This window comes from Protobothrops mucrosquamatus, unplaced genomic scaffold (genome assembly GCF_001527695.2).
Source record: "Protobothrops mucrosquamatus isolate PMUCROS unplaced genomic scaffold, P.Mucros_1.0 scaffold3273, whole genome shotgun sequence".
Lineage (NCBI taxonomy): Eukaryota > Metazoa > Chordata > Lepidosauria > Squamata > Viperidae > Protobothrops > Protobothrops mucrosquamatus.
In genome coordinates, this window is record NW_015389265.1 from 43,729 (window position 1) to 59,253 (window position 15,525).

General features: G+C 40.7%; 1 protein-coding gene across 1 annotated transcript in view; it reads right to left on the minus strand.

Moving 5' to 3' along the window:
* LOC107297381 (patatin-like phospholipase domain-containing protein 2) overlaps window positions 1–15,525 on the minus strand; it is a 28,944-nt gene that overhangs the window by 8,541 nt on the left and 4,878 nt on the right. Inside the window, exons 2-3 of the mRNA XM_029286301.1 lie at window positions 2,919–3,151; window positions 2,485–2,550 (exon numbers count right to left, since the gene is read on the minus strand). Of these exons, the coding sequence (XP_029142134.1) occupies window positions 2,485–2,550; window positions 2,919–3,151 (299 nt within the window). The remainder of the gene's footprint in view (window positions 1–2,484; window positions 2,551–2,918; window positions 3,152–15,525) is intronic.

Here is a 15,525-nt window from a genome sequence, read left to right on the forward strand (position 1 = left end):
GTCGCGACCCATAGGTTGAGAACCGCTGTACTAAATGTTAGAAATGAATTATTAGGATTCGTAGGAATGTGAATATCTCCAAATTGGGAAAGCTGCCAGAGTGTATGACCTCAGCCCTCTACTCCATCTTTCACACTCCACCGCAGTAAAATGTTTGTCTTCTAATCATATTTATTTACTTGTTTATTTATTCAGCTGCCCATTTAGGTAAAAACAACTCATGGCGTTTTTGTAACAAGAATTGGAACTGGAAACCATATAGAGGTTTTTTTACTCAATGACAGTAGAGAAACGAAAGTGCGTTTAGAAAATCAAGAAGCGTGTATTATTATATTTCTCACTTTGCTAAACGCTTTTAGATGTTGGTCCAGTGAAGTAAAATAAGAAAATCTATCTAAATAGATACACTGAAAAAATATGGACCAGCAGATTTCCCCTCCCCCCAAAATGGTATTTGAATCATCAAACCACGCTGAAGTATTTGTAAGAAAAATTGCATGAAAATAAAGCTGTCATACACAAGCTGATCTAGCTGTTGTCTGCTCGAAAACACTTGGGTCAGTTTACCTTTCTTGTTACTAAAGCAGAAAAATAACAACTATACAAGTAATTATTAATACTGACATAGTTCCTTTATAGCCAAGATACGGATACTCTTTAACTTCCATGCCTGGCCTTGAAAGACACTGCACAAGGGAGGACTTTAAGGTAAGAAGATTAATCATTAGCATTAATCTTCAAGAGAGGATCCTTTACTGTTATGCAGGTCAGTTTTCAACAGTTCCTTTTCCAAAAAATAACTGTATTTGTGCCCTGCACAAATCTAGCATTTAACTCTAGAATCTTGCAATGAGTACATACTAACCAGAAGCACAATGAACTCACATATCAATGTACCTGCCTACCATCTTACCTCCTACACCCGAGATAAAACATGATACAAGCCTTAGGTTAGGGGTAGGCAACCTTGGCTCTTTTATGACTCGTGGACTTCAACTCCCAGAATTCCTGAGCCAGCATGGCTCAGCTTGGAAATTCTCCCTTTCCCCTCAGCATGGCTGGCTCAGGAATTCTGGGAGTTGAAGTCCACGAGTCATAAAAGAGCCAAGGTTGCCTCCCCCCGCCTTAGGTAGTAAGAACAGTGAACAATGCAAGATATAAGAGTGGCTCGGGACCATAAAATCAAATATTTTAGCCCACTCAGACCATAATTGATGAAGATGCGCAGCATGGTTCCCCATTTTGATATACGCTATTGTTCTTTAAAGAAGGGGCAGCATCCAAATTCCCTCCAAAAATCCTGAGGGAAAGAGAGGCACTTGAAAAAGCATTATTATACCTTTGAGACAACGTACAGGTAGTCCTTGACTTACGACCACAACTGAGCCCAACATTTCTGTAGCTAAGTAATAATAATAATAATAATAATAATAATAATAATAATAATAAAGTTGGAAGGGACCTTGAAGGTCATCTAGTCCAACCCCCTGCTCTGGCAGGAAACCCTATACCATTTCGGACAAATGGCTGTCCAGTCTCTTCTTAAAAACTTCCAGTGTTGGAGCATTCACCGCTTCTGGAGGCAGGTGGTTCCACTGGTTAATTGTTCTAACTGTCAGGAAGTTTCTCCTTAGTTCTAGGTTGCTTCTCTCCTTGATTAGTTTCCATCGTTGCTTCTTGTCCTGCCTTCAGGTGCTTTGGAGAATAGCTTGACTCCCTCTTCTTTGTGGCAGCCCCTGAGATATTGGAACACTGCTATTATGTCCCCCCTCGTCCTTCTCTTCTCTTGAGACATTTGTTAAGTGAACTTTACCCCATTTTACGACTTTTCTCGCCACGGTTGTTAAGTGAATCACCGCAACTGTTAAGTAATACGGTTGTTCAGTGAGACTGGCTTCCCTGCTGACTTTGCTCGTCAGACGTTTGCAAAAGAAAATCGTGTGACCCCAGGACACGGCAATTGTCATAAATGTGAACCAGTTGTCAAGCCTACGAATGTAAACGACATCACCGTGGGGATATTGCAACAGTTGTTAAGTGTGAAAAACGGTCATTAAGTTACTTTTTTCAGTGCGGTTGTAATTTTGAACGGTTACTAAACAAGCTATCGTAAGTCGAGGACTACCTGTACTGCTGATCACGTAACAGAATCTAGTTTTAAATCAAATGATCATGGCATTCAATATGCTGATTTAAAAAAGTCAAATATTTTCGCAGATCTCTCTCACTGCTGCACTTTCTTTCACTTCTTCCCACAACTGTAAATAAGAGCAGTTATTTCCTCCACAAGATTTTTCCTTCCCCCCCAGCTGATGAAGCTGACTTAATTCAACCATGTTTAGACAAAAGGAAATGAGCCAACCTCTAAGTTACCACATTTTAACTCTGAAGAGGAAAGTGCTGCCCCATCAAATTACAGCAAGTCTCAGCTCAGTTTATCTCAATAAATCCCAACCTGATTTATAACCAATAAACTATACTTACCACTCCTCTAAATGAAGGTGGAATGAGCCCACAATATATAGGTACAAATGAGCTACAAAGCAGGGCCTATTCAAAGATTTAAAAAAAATAAAGATTAGCTATAATTATTTCTAACTGCGGGGTGGGGGATCTTATAACATTGCAGGTCCCAAATCAAATTCCTGTAGGGAAGTCTTTCAAATTATCAGAATCGTAGGGACAGGAGCAGTGGACAGGAGCAGGGACAGGATTCAGCCGGTTCGTAGCACTTCGGCAGAACCGGTAGCTAATTTTTTGTTGCCCAGGCCCAGAATGGACTTCCGGAAGCGGCATCCACACAGAGAACCAGTTGTTCACATATTTGAATCCCACCCCTGGACAGGAGTATTTTGGTGAGCCCCATGTTTGTAAATATGACATGGTAAAAAAAATAATAGTGAGAGTACAGAACGTACCTGCACAACTTCTTCTTTAGAATTAAAATTGGATATTAACACGTTTTCCCCATCAGACACTCTTGTTAGTGAAATTGAAAGTTTCCCTGATAACAATCTGTAACTGTTTTCGGGGAGATTTTTGTAGAGGCCATCTCTTATTATTTTCATCACATTGAAGGAAGGATGAAGAGGACCAAGATTCCGCTTCCTGGCTTCTTTAGCTAGACCCAGAACATCCGCACAAGCTTGCGCTGAAAGATATACAACCAGCATGAGACAAGATGTCAGATTTAAGTATTTCTTACCAAATGCATGTTTTCTCCAAAACGTGTTGTAAAATATTCCAAAGCTAACAAATCACACCACCTGATTTTATCAATACCATCCAGATTAATATGTTTATCCTTTCATATGCAGGCATCTGAAATCATATAAAAATCTCAGCGAGAAAACTCTTATCTGAATTATTTCAAGAAGTCATTCATCTGCTGAGTGAGCTGCAGTTTTTCTCTATCCAATTAAAACATCAGCGAGTGAAAACTGGTCTCGTTTCAACCGGAGGAAAATATATATAATTGCAACTCATTTCTGTGTTCTGGTTCCCTACCTGATTTCCATTTTTTTGTAACTTTTCTCTCTGCCCTCCTCTCTGTGGTTCCAAGTGAATCTACCTAGGATCCCAGTGCCATTTGGAGCTCAACAAAGGGGTGAAATGTTATTGATAACTCTTTTGATTGATTGAATTTTATTTAGAAATGTATTAATTTGAATATGTTATATTAATTGAGGGAAATAGAGAGGGAATCTCTAAGGAATTAACCTGAGCTATACATGTACGATTCTGTTTTTGGATGATTGATTACCCCATCACCACGTTGTTTCCTAAGCACCTTGATGTAAAAATTAAAAAAAACTAATAAAACCTGTTCAAAAAAAGGGGGGGTTGGGAGCTTAACTTGTTCGAGAGAAATGCCACCTTCTTGACGGAGTATCCATCCAAGATGTTTGTATGTGATGCAAGATAAATTACGATTCTATTGCTAAATATTTCTCTTGCCAATTGGCCAAAGATTGCTGAAAGGCAGCACTGTGCATACCCAAGTTTTGGAGGGGATCTGTAGTTATCTACAATGAAGCAAACCTACTGGGGCAGCTTAGCGTCACTTGGAAAATCTGGCATCTTCAGATCTGCCTCAGCTAATGGCAGGTACCCAAAGTGGGACAGGACGCACTTTCTTTTCAACTAAAGAAAACCAATCTCTACATGAGGGAATCTAGGTTGGCATGAACAGATAATCTTCTAGGCCTGACTTTATTTAATTTTTAAAAGAAATATGTATTGTCTTGTAAACTATGATCAAAGCTGTTGGCTTCTAAAGTTGACTGACCTTGGTTGCCTTCCTGGATATAATTTGTCACCAGGCTAGACAATATGATGGGTGCCAGAGAGAGGGAAATTGGCTGATTGTTCATCTGCCAGTCTGCTGGAGTGGGATTTCTTCCCAGTTTATCAAGAGCTCTTTCCTGCATTTCTGAATATTGGCTGCAGGAGAGGCTGTTTGTTTCCTTCCTAGGTTTTTTATCGTTGCTTCTGAACAATAGGCAAATTGGACTTGCCTCTATGTGTTAAACCAGGGGTCCCCAACCCCCGGTCTGTGGATCAGTACCGGGCCACAGCATGCCAACAATCGGTCCACACAAGCAAATCCGCATCCGTGGGATACAAGCAGCACACAAAACCACACACCCTCCGGTCCATAGAAAAACCTCTCCACATGGAAGCGGTCCCTGGTGCCCAAAAAGTTGGGGACCTCTGTGTTAAACAACACTCGAGCATTGCTCATATTAATAAGATGGACAATTATGCTACTTCCAAAAATAAGGATAGTTAATTTATTGACAGAAACTACAAAATCTGGCTGGTTTTAATACCTAATCAAAAATATATCTTTTTACTCTCTCCCTCAAATCAGGGGACCCAACTCTTGAATCACCAAGCACATTTGAAACTCAGGATTAATTTGCAATCCCGTCCACAACAATAGTATTTTGGTTTAAAAAAAAATGCAATGTATATCTGTAATTTTTACTAGTATTGGGTGAAATATCTACGTATATTATCAATATACTGACAAATTCTTCGTTTCTTTAGTTGGAAACATCAATCCAAGTAATACTTTAAATGAAACTGAAATACTCTACTATGAAGTATTTTTTTAAAAAAAAAAAACACATAATGAAAAAGCAACATGGATTAATTCTTCAAGCAACAACAGCTCCCTAAAAATATGGTTTGACAACATACAGACATGAAGGCCAGGTACAAACAAAATACCTAATAAAAGTATTTTTTTCAGAAAAGGACTCAAAAATAATCTCTTAAATCACCTAGTTTTGTGCTACCATTTGTGCAAAATGCCATACCATTACTTAGGTTTGGAACTTCTTACAGGTGGTCCTCTATTTGTAATCAAAATTGAACCCAAAATTTCCGTTGCTAAGCAAGACAGTTGCTAAGTGAGTTCTGTCCCATTTTATGATCTTTCTTGCCACAGTTAAGTGAATTGATGCAGTTGTTAAATTAGTAACACGAATGTTAAATGAATCTGGTTTCTGCATTGACTTTGCTTATCGGATGGTCCCAATAGCTGATCACATGACCCAGGTACACTGCAACTGCCATAAATACATGTCAGTTGCCAAGCATCTGAACTTTGATCATGTGACCATGGGGAAGTTGCACACCATGTGAGACATGGTCATAAGTCATTTTTTTCGTTGTTACTCCGGCCACAAAACAAATGGTTGTAAGCAGGGCTGTTTTTTGTCATAGAACACCCACAACGGAGTTCCGGCACTTTTTTTGGATGGAACCTTGTAGGGTAGGCAATGCGGGGTTGTATGATGTGTGTGAGTTCCGGCACCTTTTTTTTTTTTTTTTTACAAAAAAAGCACTGGTTGTAAGTTAATCTATATAAATAAAAATGTAAATGTTCTTTTGTTCAAAATCTTAAATCTCCGAAAGTTCTTCACCGATTGCTTTGAAATTTTGACACAACGTTGCATTCGAATATGTGCGTGTTTTTATATACCTACTATTATATAGATGTCACACCTGCGACAGGTAAAAACATGCTTGGACAATTATGTTGCGTGTTCTAGAGTCAGCAAACCAGACAATCTCTATATCTGCACAATGGAACAATAAAAAATATTGTATACCCACAAGCATTGTGAAATTAGGACAATTATGTTGCGTGTTCTAGAGTCAGCAAACCAGACAATCTCTATATCTGCACAGACAATGGAACAACAAAAAATATTGTATACCCACAAGCATTGTGAAATTAAACATATTACAAACGTGCGCTTTCTCTTTTCTTTCTTTTCCATTTAACCAGACTGAGCCACAGCAACGCATGGCCGGGTACAGCTAGTATATATATAATAGTATATATAATAGTATTTTATTTGGATTTATTTTAGTATCTTTATTCTTAATTATTCTTAGAATTCTACTGCAGTTGTTTTTCTGTTATACAGATATGTAGAAGGATGTAATATTTATTGTATTAAATATTTTGTTTGTATCTGCCCTCAGGGCTGTAATAAATTTGATCGGACAATTAAGATATCACAACTCCTACTAATAAATAATCATTAATCAGAGGGAGTATTTTAAAAAAAGAGGGAGTCTGCTATGGATCCAGATCCTTCATATTCACAGATTTTTATTTTTATTTTTTGCCAAGGCTGAATCTGAATTAAAGTGTAATAGCAGAGTTTGGCTGTAAGAGATGAGAGACTTCCCTTCCAAATTAGCCACAATGAAAGATATACTTAGTTTAGTTGCTTATCGAAGAGTTTGCTTAACCAATGACCTTCCCAGCTTTTTGCTAGATTGGATGTTGTCATTGGGGAATCTGTTAACTCAGCAAAATCTGTCCAGGAATCTGGTAAGTGAATGCCCTGCAGTAACCTATTTGGCAGAGGGAGATAAGGAAATTGCCCCAGTTATCAGCTGAGGCTCAGCTTATTTTCCTGACCCAATCAGGAAAAGGCATGTTTGCATTTTATTAGGGATGCTCTATCCCAGTCACAACTTTTGTCCTCTGTTTCACTTCCAGAGAAGAAGTTAAAGTCAAACTTTCCAAAAGGAGTTTGACCTGTAAAGAGATGGCTCAATCAAAAAATAATAATAATGAAAGGAGGCATTTTGGGAAATGGTTTGCCTCTGCCTTCTTCTTCCCAGGGCTGAGCTGGTGTGATGACCCAGGACCCCAAATCAGAGGCAAAGCAATCAGCTGGCCAGAGCAATAGTCTTTTTAATCACTGCCAATGTTCACCCAAAAGCCCCCCACATATGCTGGCACGCGTTCAAACAATACAGCCAGGGAAGTTTACACTGTTCTCAAGGCAAGACAGATAACAAGAAAACATAAAGAGTCCTTTTAACTCTCAGCTTGCCTGCGAACTGCAGACTGCAAGGAGAGATCAGGAATGTAGTAGTCTGTGGTCATGAATCAGGAAACAAACTGGTCCGGAATACAAAGTGTCCAGGTTACAAGAGCACAAGTCACAACAATCTCAAGATCCCACGTTTGTTCCCGGCAAATGCCCCATCCCACGTCTCCTTAAATCTTAATCCCTAGGTGTGCCTTGTGGAGTGGGGCGGGCCGCTCTCCTGCCGAGCAATTGAGCCTGCCTACGTTGTTCTCTCCTCCTCTCTGCTCTCCTTGCTCTAGGATCAGGTGTGTGTGTGGGGGCTTGCTCCTCGCCTGAACTCTGCCTCCCCTGTTCCAAACCTGAAGGGCCCTGGCCTGCCTCAGCCTGCTCTTCCCCACAGTCCTCCCAAGCCACAGACACCCCCTCCTGGGCCTCAACAGGGAACTCCATGTCTTCCTCGGAGTCAGGCTCGGATGGAGGCATGACAGCTGGTGTAATATCCAAGGCAGGACTAGAACTCACCGCCTCCGTTTCTAGCCCAATATCTTAATTGTTTCAGCAAACTAGGTCTCCTGACTCATTTTAAAGTGCAGTAATGAAGCAAAGTAAAGCTCCTTCAACTCTAGTCCAACTTTTGAGGACTTCATGGACACAACTATGTATTCTTCTTACCCATCGTATAGATCAGTGGTTCTCAACCTGTGGGTCGGGACCCCATTTGGGGTCGATCAACCATTTCACGCGGGTCGCCAAGCAAGGCTGTCCGCCATTTTTTTTGTCCGCCATTTTTTCCCCCTTTTCCGGCAGGTGCCTTACCTCCCTTGGGCTGGGCCAGCTGGTGGTCGGCCTGCTCCATCTCTGCCGCTTGCCAGCTACACCTCGGCCGGCGCAGGGGGCGGAACCACGCATGTGCGGCGCTCCCGGGCAGGGAAAGTCCTCGACTTACGACCGGTTGGGTAGTCCTCAACTTACGATTGGTTTAGTCCTCGACCTACGACCGGTTTAGTCCTCGACTTACGACCGGTTTAGTCCTCGACTTACGACCGATTGGGGTCGCGGCATTAAAAAGGTTGAGAACCACTGGTATAGATCCCATAGTAGATTTCTTTCAAAAATATTATTTTCTCTCTGTTTGCTTTTACAGTCCTTGAATTTATTGGTGGCCTTTCATTCAGTTTCTGATAGATGTAACCCCACATGTTATGTTTAGAAACAATCCCTAAAAGCCATCTTTAACTGCTTTCAATTAATAAGCACAGCTTTTTTTCCCCCCTTCAGAATCCTGCATTTCCAAAAGTTCACATCTGCATTCTAATATACAGTGGATATAGAAAATCTACACACTCCTCTTAAAATGCCCAGTTTTTGAGATGTAAAAATCTGACCAAGATGAATCACTTCAGAATTCTTTCCATCTTTAATGTAACATATAAGCTGTACAATTCAACTGAAAACTTTTAGGGGGGAAAAACATAAAAAATTAGAATAGTGTGGCTGCATACGTTTTGACACCCCCCTTATAAGTAAGGATGTGACTATGTTCAGATTTAACCAGTGGTGGGATTCAAATACCTGAACAACCGGTTCTCTTATTTGATATAGGCCTGGGCCTCCGATGCCTAGAACAGACTTCCAGAAATGGCATCACGTACTTCTGGTGGGTCATTCTAGGCCTCCGAGGCCTCCTCTAGGCCTCCGAGGCACCTGGCAGGTGGTACGCGACCATCCTAGAAAAATGGTAGCGGGGGAGGGGAATGAGCTGAACCGGTGGCAGCACCGCACAAGCCTGAGCGAGAGATGGCTGGAGCTGCAGGGCTGTCAGGGCTCAGCGGAAGCGCCAAGATCAGCGCCAGGCTCCAGCTGGAGCTCAGCACTGATCCTGGTGCTTCTGCTGAGCCCTGAAGAAGCACCAATCAGCTGGAAAGCAGCACTGATCCTGGCGCTTCTGCTGAGCCCAGAAGAAGTGCCGATCAGCTGGAATGTTGCAGCATCTCCAGGGTCTTGTGATTTACATTCAGATACTTGGCAACTGATTCATATTTATGACGGTCACAGTGTCCCAGGGTCATGTGAAGTGACCAAAACCTGCTGCAACCACCCAGCAGACGGGGGGAATAAAAACCAAACACTCCCCACCCCACCCTCACTACCAATCCTCAACAGAAATGCTCACAACAATGAAAACCTCGGACAGGAGGAAGAGCACTGCCGGGAGGGCAGGCAGGTGTCTTGCTCGGCTGTGGCTTGGGGGGATACTTTTTTCAGTGCCATTGTAACTTCGAACAGTCACTAAGCGAACTGTCGTAAGTCGAGGACTACCTGTACTTTATCACTGTTTTCCTTTTGGGGGGGTCATCAAGTTTTTGACACCTTGCTAGGTGACTGGTGGTACTCGGATGTTGCCATATCCTAAAAGTGGTACAATGGGTGAAAAGGTTGAAAAGCCCTGATGTAATGAACAGTGCTGTACACAGGAAATGCCCTCACAATCTGACAGATTTGGAACACTTTGGCAAGGAAGAGAGGGCAAAGTTTCCCAAAGGAAGATGTGCCTTGCTGATAGGCTTCTACCCCAAAAGATTAAAGGCTGTCATAAAATCAAAAGTTGTTTCAGCAAAGTATTACTTTAAGGCTATGCATTTTGATGCAACCATGTTACTGTAATTTTTTATTGTTTTTCTTCCCCTTAAAAGATTTGTTTTTCAATTGAATTGTACAGTTTATATGTTATATTAAAGGTGGAAAGAATTCTGAAGTTACATAGCTTGGTCTGATTTTTTTGCATCTCAAAAACCTGGCATTATAACAGGGGCGTGTAGACTTTTTATATAGCAATAGCACTTGGACTTATATACCGGTTCACAGTGCTTTACAATCCCCTCTAAGTGGTTTACAGAGTCAGCCTATTGCCCCCAACAGTCTGGGTCCTCATTTTACCAACCTCAGAAGGATGCAAGGCTGAGTCAACCCTGAGCCAGTGAGATTCGAACTGCCAAACTGCTGGGCATCAGCCGTCAGCAGAATTAGCCTGTAATACTACATTCTAAGCATTGCACCACCAGGGCTCTATCCACTAAATATCCACTATATTTTCAGAGCATGGTAACTTAACTATTCCAGTGTCTTAATCATTTAGGACAGTGCTTCTCAACTTTGATAAATTTAAAATGTGTGGACTTCAACTGAGAAACACCAATTTAGGATTGTTTGATGTTCCATCATCTTGTCATTGCCCTGAGTGTGTCAGTGTGTTTTTGCACCTTAGCTTCTTTTGAAATTGTCCATATTTCTGGCAGAACTGGTACTTGGTTATTCCGTCTTCTCCCAATTGTTAAAGTCCAATCACAAATACGTGAATATAAAATGTGAAATGGACTATAGTTCTTCATCTCATTCATCTCCAGAAAAATCCCAACTGGGCTGATGACCAGAGTCAGGCATCCTTGTCACTTGACGCAAATAGAACGGCTTTTGCAGACCATCCTGAACTCTTGTTTATTTTATGTCTGCAATGCTTAAAACAGCTTCTGCACTTGGCAAATATTATATTGAATCATAAACTTGTTGATCTGGGCAATTTCCACCAGAAAGGAAAAGCATATTGACAGGTCAAGGCTGACAGTTAAGATACTTTTGCAGGGTATACTCTGCCCCAATTACCTACTAACCATCTACTATATTCATGCACATTTGAAAGATCCATCAGGCTTTCTCTATGAGGGATACAGAGGGGGTAAAACCTCTGTACTTTTGTAACAGCCTCTTGGATTTTTAAATTTTTAAATTGTATTTAATTTGCAAAGAGTAATATTAATGTACCCAAATGAAAGCTTAAAACATCTACATGAAAATTGCAGTTAATTTATAAACCAAATCAAAGCCTCCAGGTGTACTGGAAATAAAAAAATGCTTTATTTAAAAAAGTCCAGATGATTGACCATTTATAAAATATGAAATTCCATTCTACTTCACACCCAGAATCTATGAAGAGTACAAGGAAGCAGATGAAAGGCTCTATTATATGTATTTTCTTATGATATAACTTTCAGGTAATGTAATGTTTGGAACATGTTTCAAATTTCTAGTCTTCAGTCATGTGTAATTCATTTCTATTTTCTACCTTAGGTTTATGATAGCGTAGATCTAAAGAAGAAACATCACTAAAGCAGCTGACAAAAATGCAGGTAGGGATTATTATGTGGTATTAATTCCTCATGAACTACTTAACTGGCTGTTCTTAACAAAAATATTTCATGAGAATACAAATATTTACTCAAACAGAAAAAGTTACCCACAGAAGGAGCTTATGTAACTTAGGACATTTCCTTCTTAAGTAATCTCAACCAATCCATTTTTCTCTTTTTTTTTGTCTACTGTATTAATACAACCATCTAAATGTGTTAAAATCAAGTGTGTCCAGGTTTGTAATTCACAATTCCACTAGCACTTGGTTTCCCCACTTGGTTAGCATCCTGAAATAGAAACATTCACAGAATAAACACTTCCATGCCTATTTGGAAGAGGCTACTGTACTAAAGGAGAAGCCATCCAAATTTCATTAAATCTTCTTAGCAAGAAGATAATTAAATCATGGAGAATAACCTTAAACATGTTGCTAAGAGAGAGAGGCAGGGAAACATATACTTCCATCAGGTACTCTGTACATCGAAGTGGAGCAGAAAAATCCTCTGACTTTTTGGATGACAGAAGAGTCCAAGGCTCTGTAAAGGAACCTAAGAGAAAAGCCACCTTCAATTTGCACAGAGTTTTGAATACACCTGAAAGTGAAGAGATGTTTCCAGAATGAACAGAATCTGATGCAATGCAAAATGACAGATCCACTCACTTTAATATGTTAAGCATCTCTTGGAGAATCAACAAAAACTGCAGGTATTTGGCCCCAAACACCCACCAATACTCCTTGAATGAAATTCACATTATCTCTGCCCATTTTTTCTTTTAAATTACTAGATGAGGATCCAGAACTAGACTATCCAGATGTCTCAAGTTTATCTTGTGCTGAGCTACTGCTAAATTTGCACTAGTGTGAGACAAAGAATGGGAGAAAATAACTTTCACTCATGTACTTATATGCACATATATATGAAAGCATTATGTGTACATGAAGTTATGCATTTCCAGTTCCCTGTCCCTACTGTGAAATGCAATATCAGGGGTAGACAATTTTGAGAACCACCTCTGTAATTGAATCTTTTTAGCAGTATTTTTATTATATTGGGAAAATAGTCCATTTGATTACACTTTTTTCAGATATTTTAGACAGATGGAATGAAATAAACCTACTAATTCTTCTCTATTAGTAATTTTCCCAGTGTGTTCAATGAATTCAGAGAGATAAAGTGGACCTAATCCTTGATCTCATATTTTAAACTTTATCCTGAGAAAAGTGGTTTTAGAATTGTTAAATTAAATGGCTATATTGTACAGTCCCCAGTTTAAGGATGAGTTCCTTTCTCAAGGTCTGCCCTTAAGTCAAATTTGTATGTAAACCAGAACAGTATTATTAAATAATACTACTTAGATAGTATTATGTAATAAACTTGAACCACTTTTGTATAACAGGCTGTATTCTTAATTATGGATTGCCCTTAAATGGGGGGAATTGCTGTATTTTGTAAAATGACACCAATTTCAAAGAACGATTGAAGGTTAGAAATGAAAGCTGAAATACCTCAGTTAACCAAGAGAAAAAGCTCTACATATAAACAGTGCCAGACACATTCATATAGCTTCCTTCATAAACAGGGAGTTTTTATATTTCTTGAATACAAGTAGTCCTCGAGTTACAACAGTTCATTTAGTGACCGTTCAAAGCTACAATGGCACTGAAAAAAGTGACTTATGACCGTTTTTCACACTTACGACCTTTGTAGCAACCCAATGATCACACGATCAAAATTCAGATGCTTGGCAACTGGTTCATATTTATGACCGTTGCTGTGTCCCGGGATCATGTGATCCCCTTTTGCGATCTTCTGACAAGCAAAGTCAATGGGGAAGCCAGATTCACTTAACAACCATGTTACTAATTTATCAATTACAGTGATTCACTTAACAACTGTGACAAGAAAGGTCATAAAATGGGGCAAAATTCACTTAACAAATGTTTCTCTTAACAAAAGAAATTTGGGGCTCAATTTGGTCGTAAGTCGAGGACTACCTGTATTTTTATTCCATAAATTTAGCAAGCAAAATGATCGGTAAGAAAATATACCTAGTTTGATTTCTTGGCAATAAGGCTGAAGTGGTCATCCCTCTCTTCTTCCAGAATTTCTTTTAACTTCCTGTCATGCTTGCAATCCTGGCATTTTCTGGGGTTTCCTGCTCAACTTTTTGGAATCAGTCCAATACACATTTATGAAGCCACAGCTTGAGCTGAATTTACCTATCATCTAGCCCAGGTGTTCCCAACCACCGGTCCGTGGACCAGTACCAAGCTGCAGCATGCCAGCAACCGGTCCACACAAACAAGCAAAGCCCCATCTGTGGGATGCAGGCAGCATACAAAATCACGCCCCCTCTGGTCCGCGGAAAAACCTCTCTCCACAGAACCGGTCCCTGGTGCCCAAAAGGTTGGGGACCTCTGCTCTAGCCCAATGCTAAACAGGAATTTTCTGCAAAAACTCTGATCTGGTCATCCATATTGCTGCTACTTGATTAGTTTAAACATCTCTTCTTGAAAACTACTACCTCTTATTCACACTTACTAGAAACCCTGACTCCGGGAAAATCCACTTTGTCTTTAAGCAGTTGGTGAAAAATAAAGGCCCAGCAGTGCTACTGGAGAGCCCAACTCTTCTTGTAAATTACTGATAGTGCTCACTAAATTCTTGGTTATTTTATTTGATTCGTCAATAAATATGCAGCATTGAAAACTGAATTTAATGTGATTTCCCCCCCAATCTTAAGGGTAGTCCTACTCACAGGCAAAATTGCCAGGCATACAGATAGTCCTCCCCTTAGCAACTACTCAAAGTTACTATGGCCCTTTCCAGGGGTACTTAAGACCCAGTTCCAAAGTTTCAACTGCTTCCCCCCTTCCATGGTCACATGACTGCATTTCAGGCACTCAGCAACTGGCCCACATTTATGTCCATTTACAAAGTCCTACAGTCATGTGACCTTTTACAACATTTCTGGAAAAACTGGCATTTACCTATGGTTTTAGCCAAACAGGCCCATGGCAAATTGGTTTAAGGACTGCATCAAAAAAGATAACTAAAAATCAGGTTGGTCATTAGGGTGACCCACTTTACAAACATCATTACGTAATGACTGTAATAGGCTATAACTTATGGTTCTAAGTCGAAGATTATCTGCACATTTATTTATTTATTTATTTATTTATTTATTTATTTATTTATTTATTTATTTATTTATTTATTTATTTATTTATTTATTTATTTATTTATTTATTTATTTATTTGAATTTATACCCCGCCCTTCTCCTTGCGGACTCAGGGCGGCTGACAGCCTGATAAAAACAACTACAAAAATAAAATGAAATATTAAATTTGGCCTTATTAATTATTAAAATTGCTTTTAAAACCCCACTAAAAATTTCCCCTTAGGCCAGTCCTGCTTGTTGGAAGAGCCATGTCTTGAGGGCGCGGCGGAAGGAGGGGAGATCCGGGATCACCCAGATCTCTGGGGGTAGTTCGTTCCAGAGGGTGGGAGCTCCCACCGAGAAGGCCCTCCCCCTGGGGGTCACCAGCCGGCACTGTCTGGCTGACGGCACCCTGAGGAGACCCACTCTGTGGGAGCGTACCGGCCGATGGGAGGTAATCTGCGGCAGAAGGCGGTCTCGGAGATATCCAGGCCCGATGCCATGGAGCACTTTGAAGGTGATGACTAACACCTTGAAGCGCACCCGGAAGGCCACCGGCAACCAGTGCAGCTCGCGCAGCAATGGTGTTATATGGGAGCGACGAGTCCCTCCCAACACCGCCCGCGCGGCCACATTCTGGACCAGTTGGAGCCTCCGGGTGCTCCTCAAGGGAAGCCCCATGTAGAGAGCGTTACAGTAGTCCAGGCGGGAGGTGACGAGGGCATGGGTGACTGTGCGCAAGGCGTCCCGGTCCAGAAAAGGCCGCAACTGGTAAATCAGGCGTACCTGATAGAACGCCCCCCTGGTCACGGCCGACAACTGGTCTTCCAG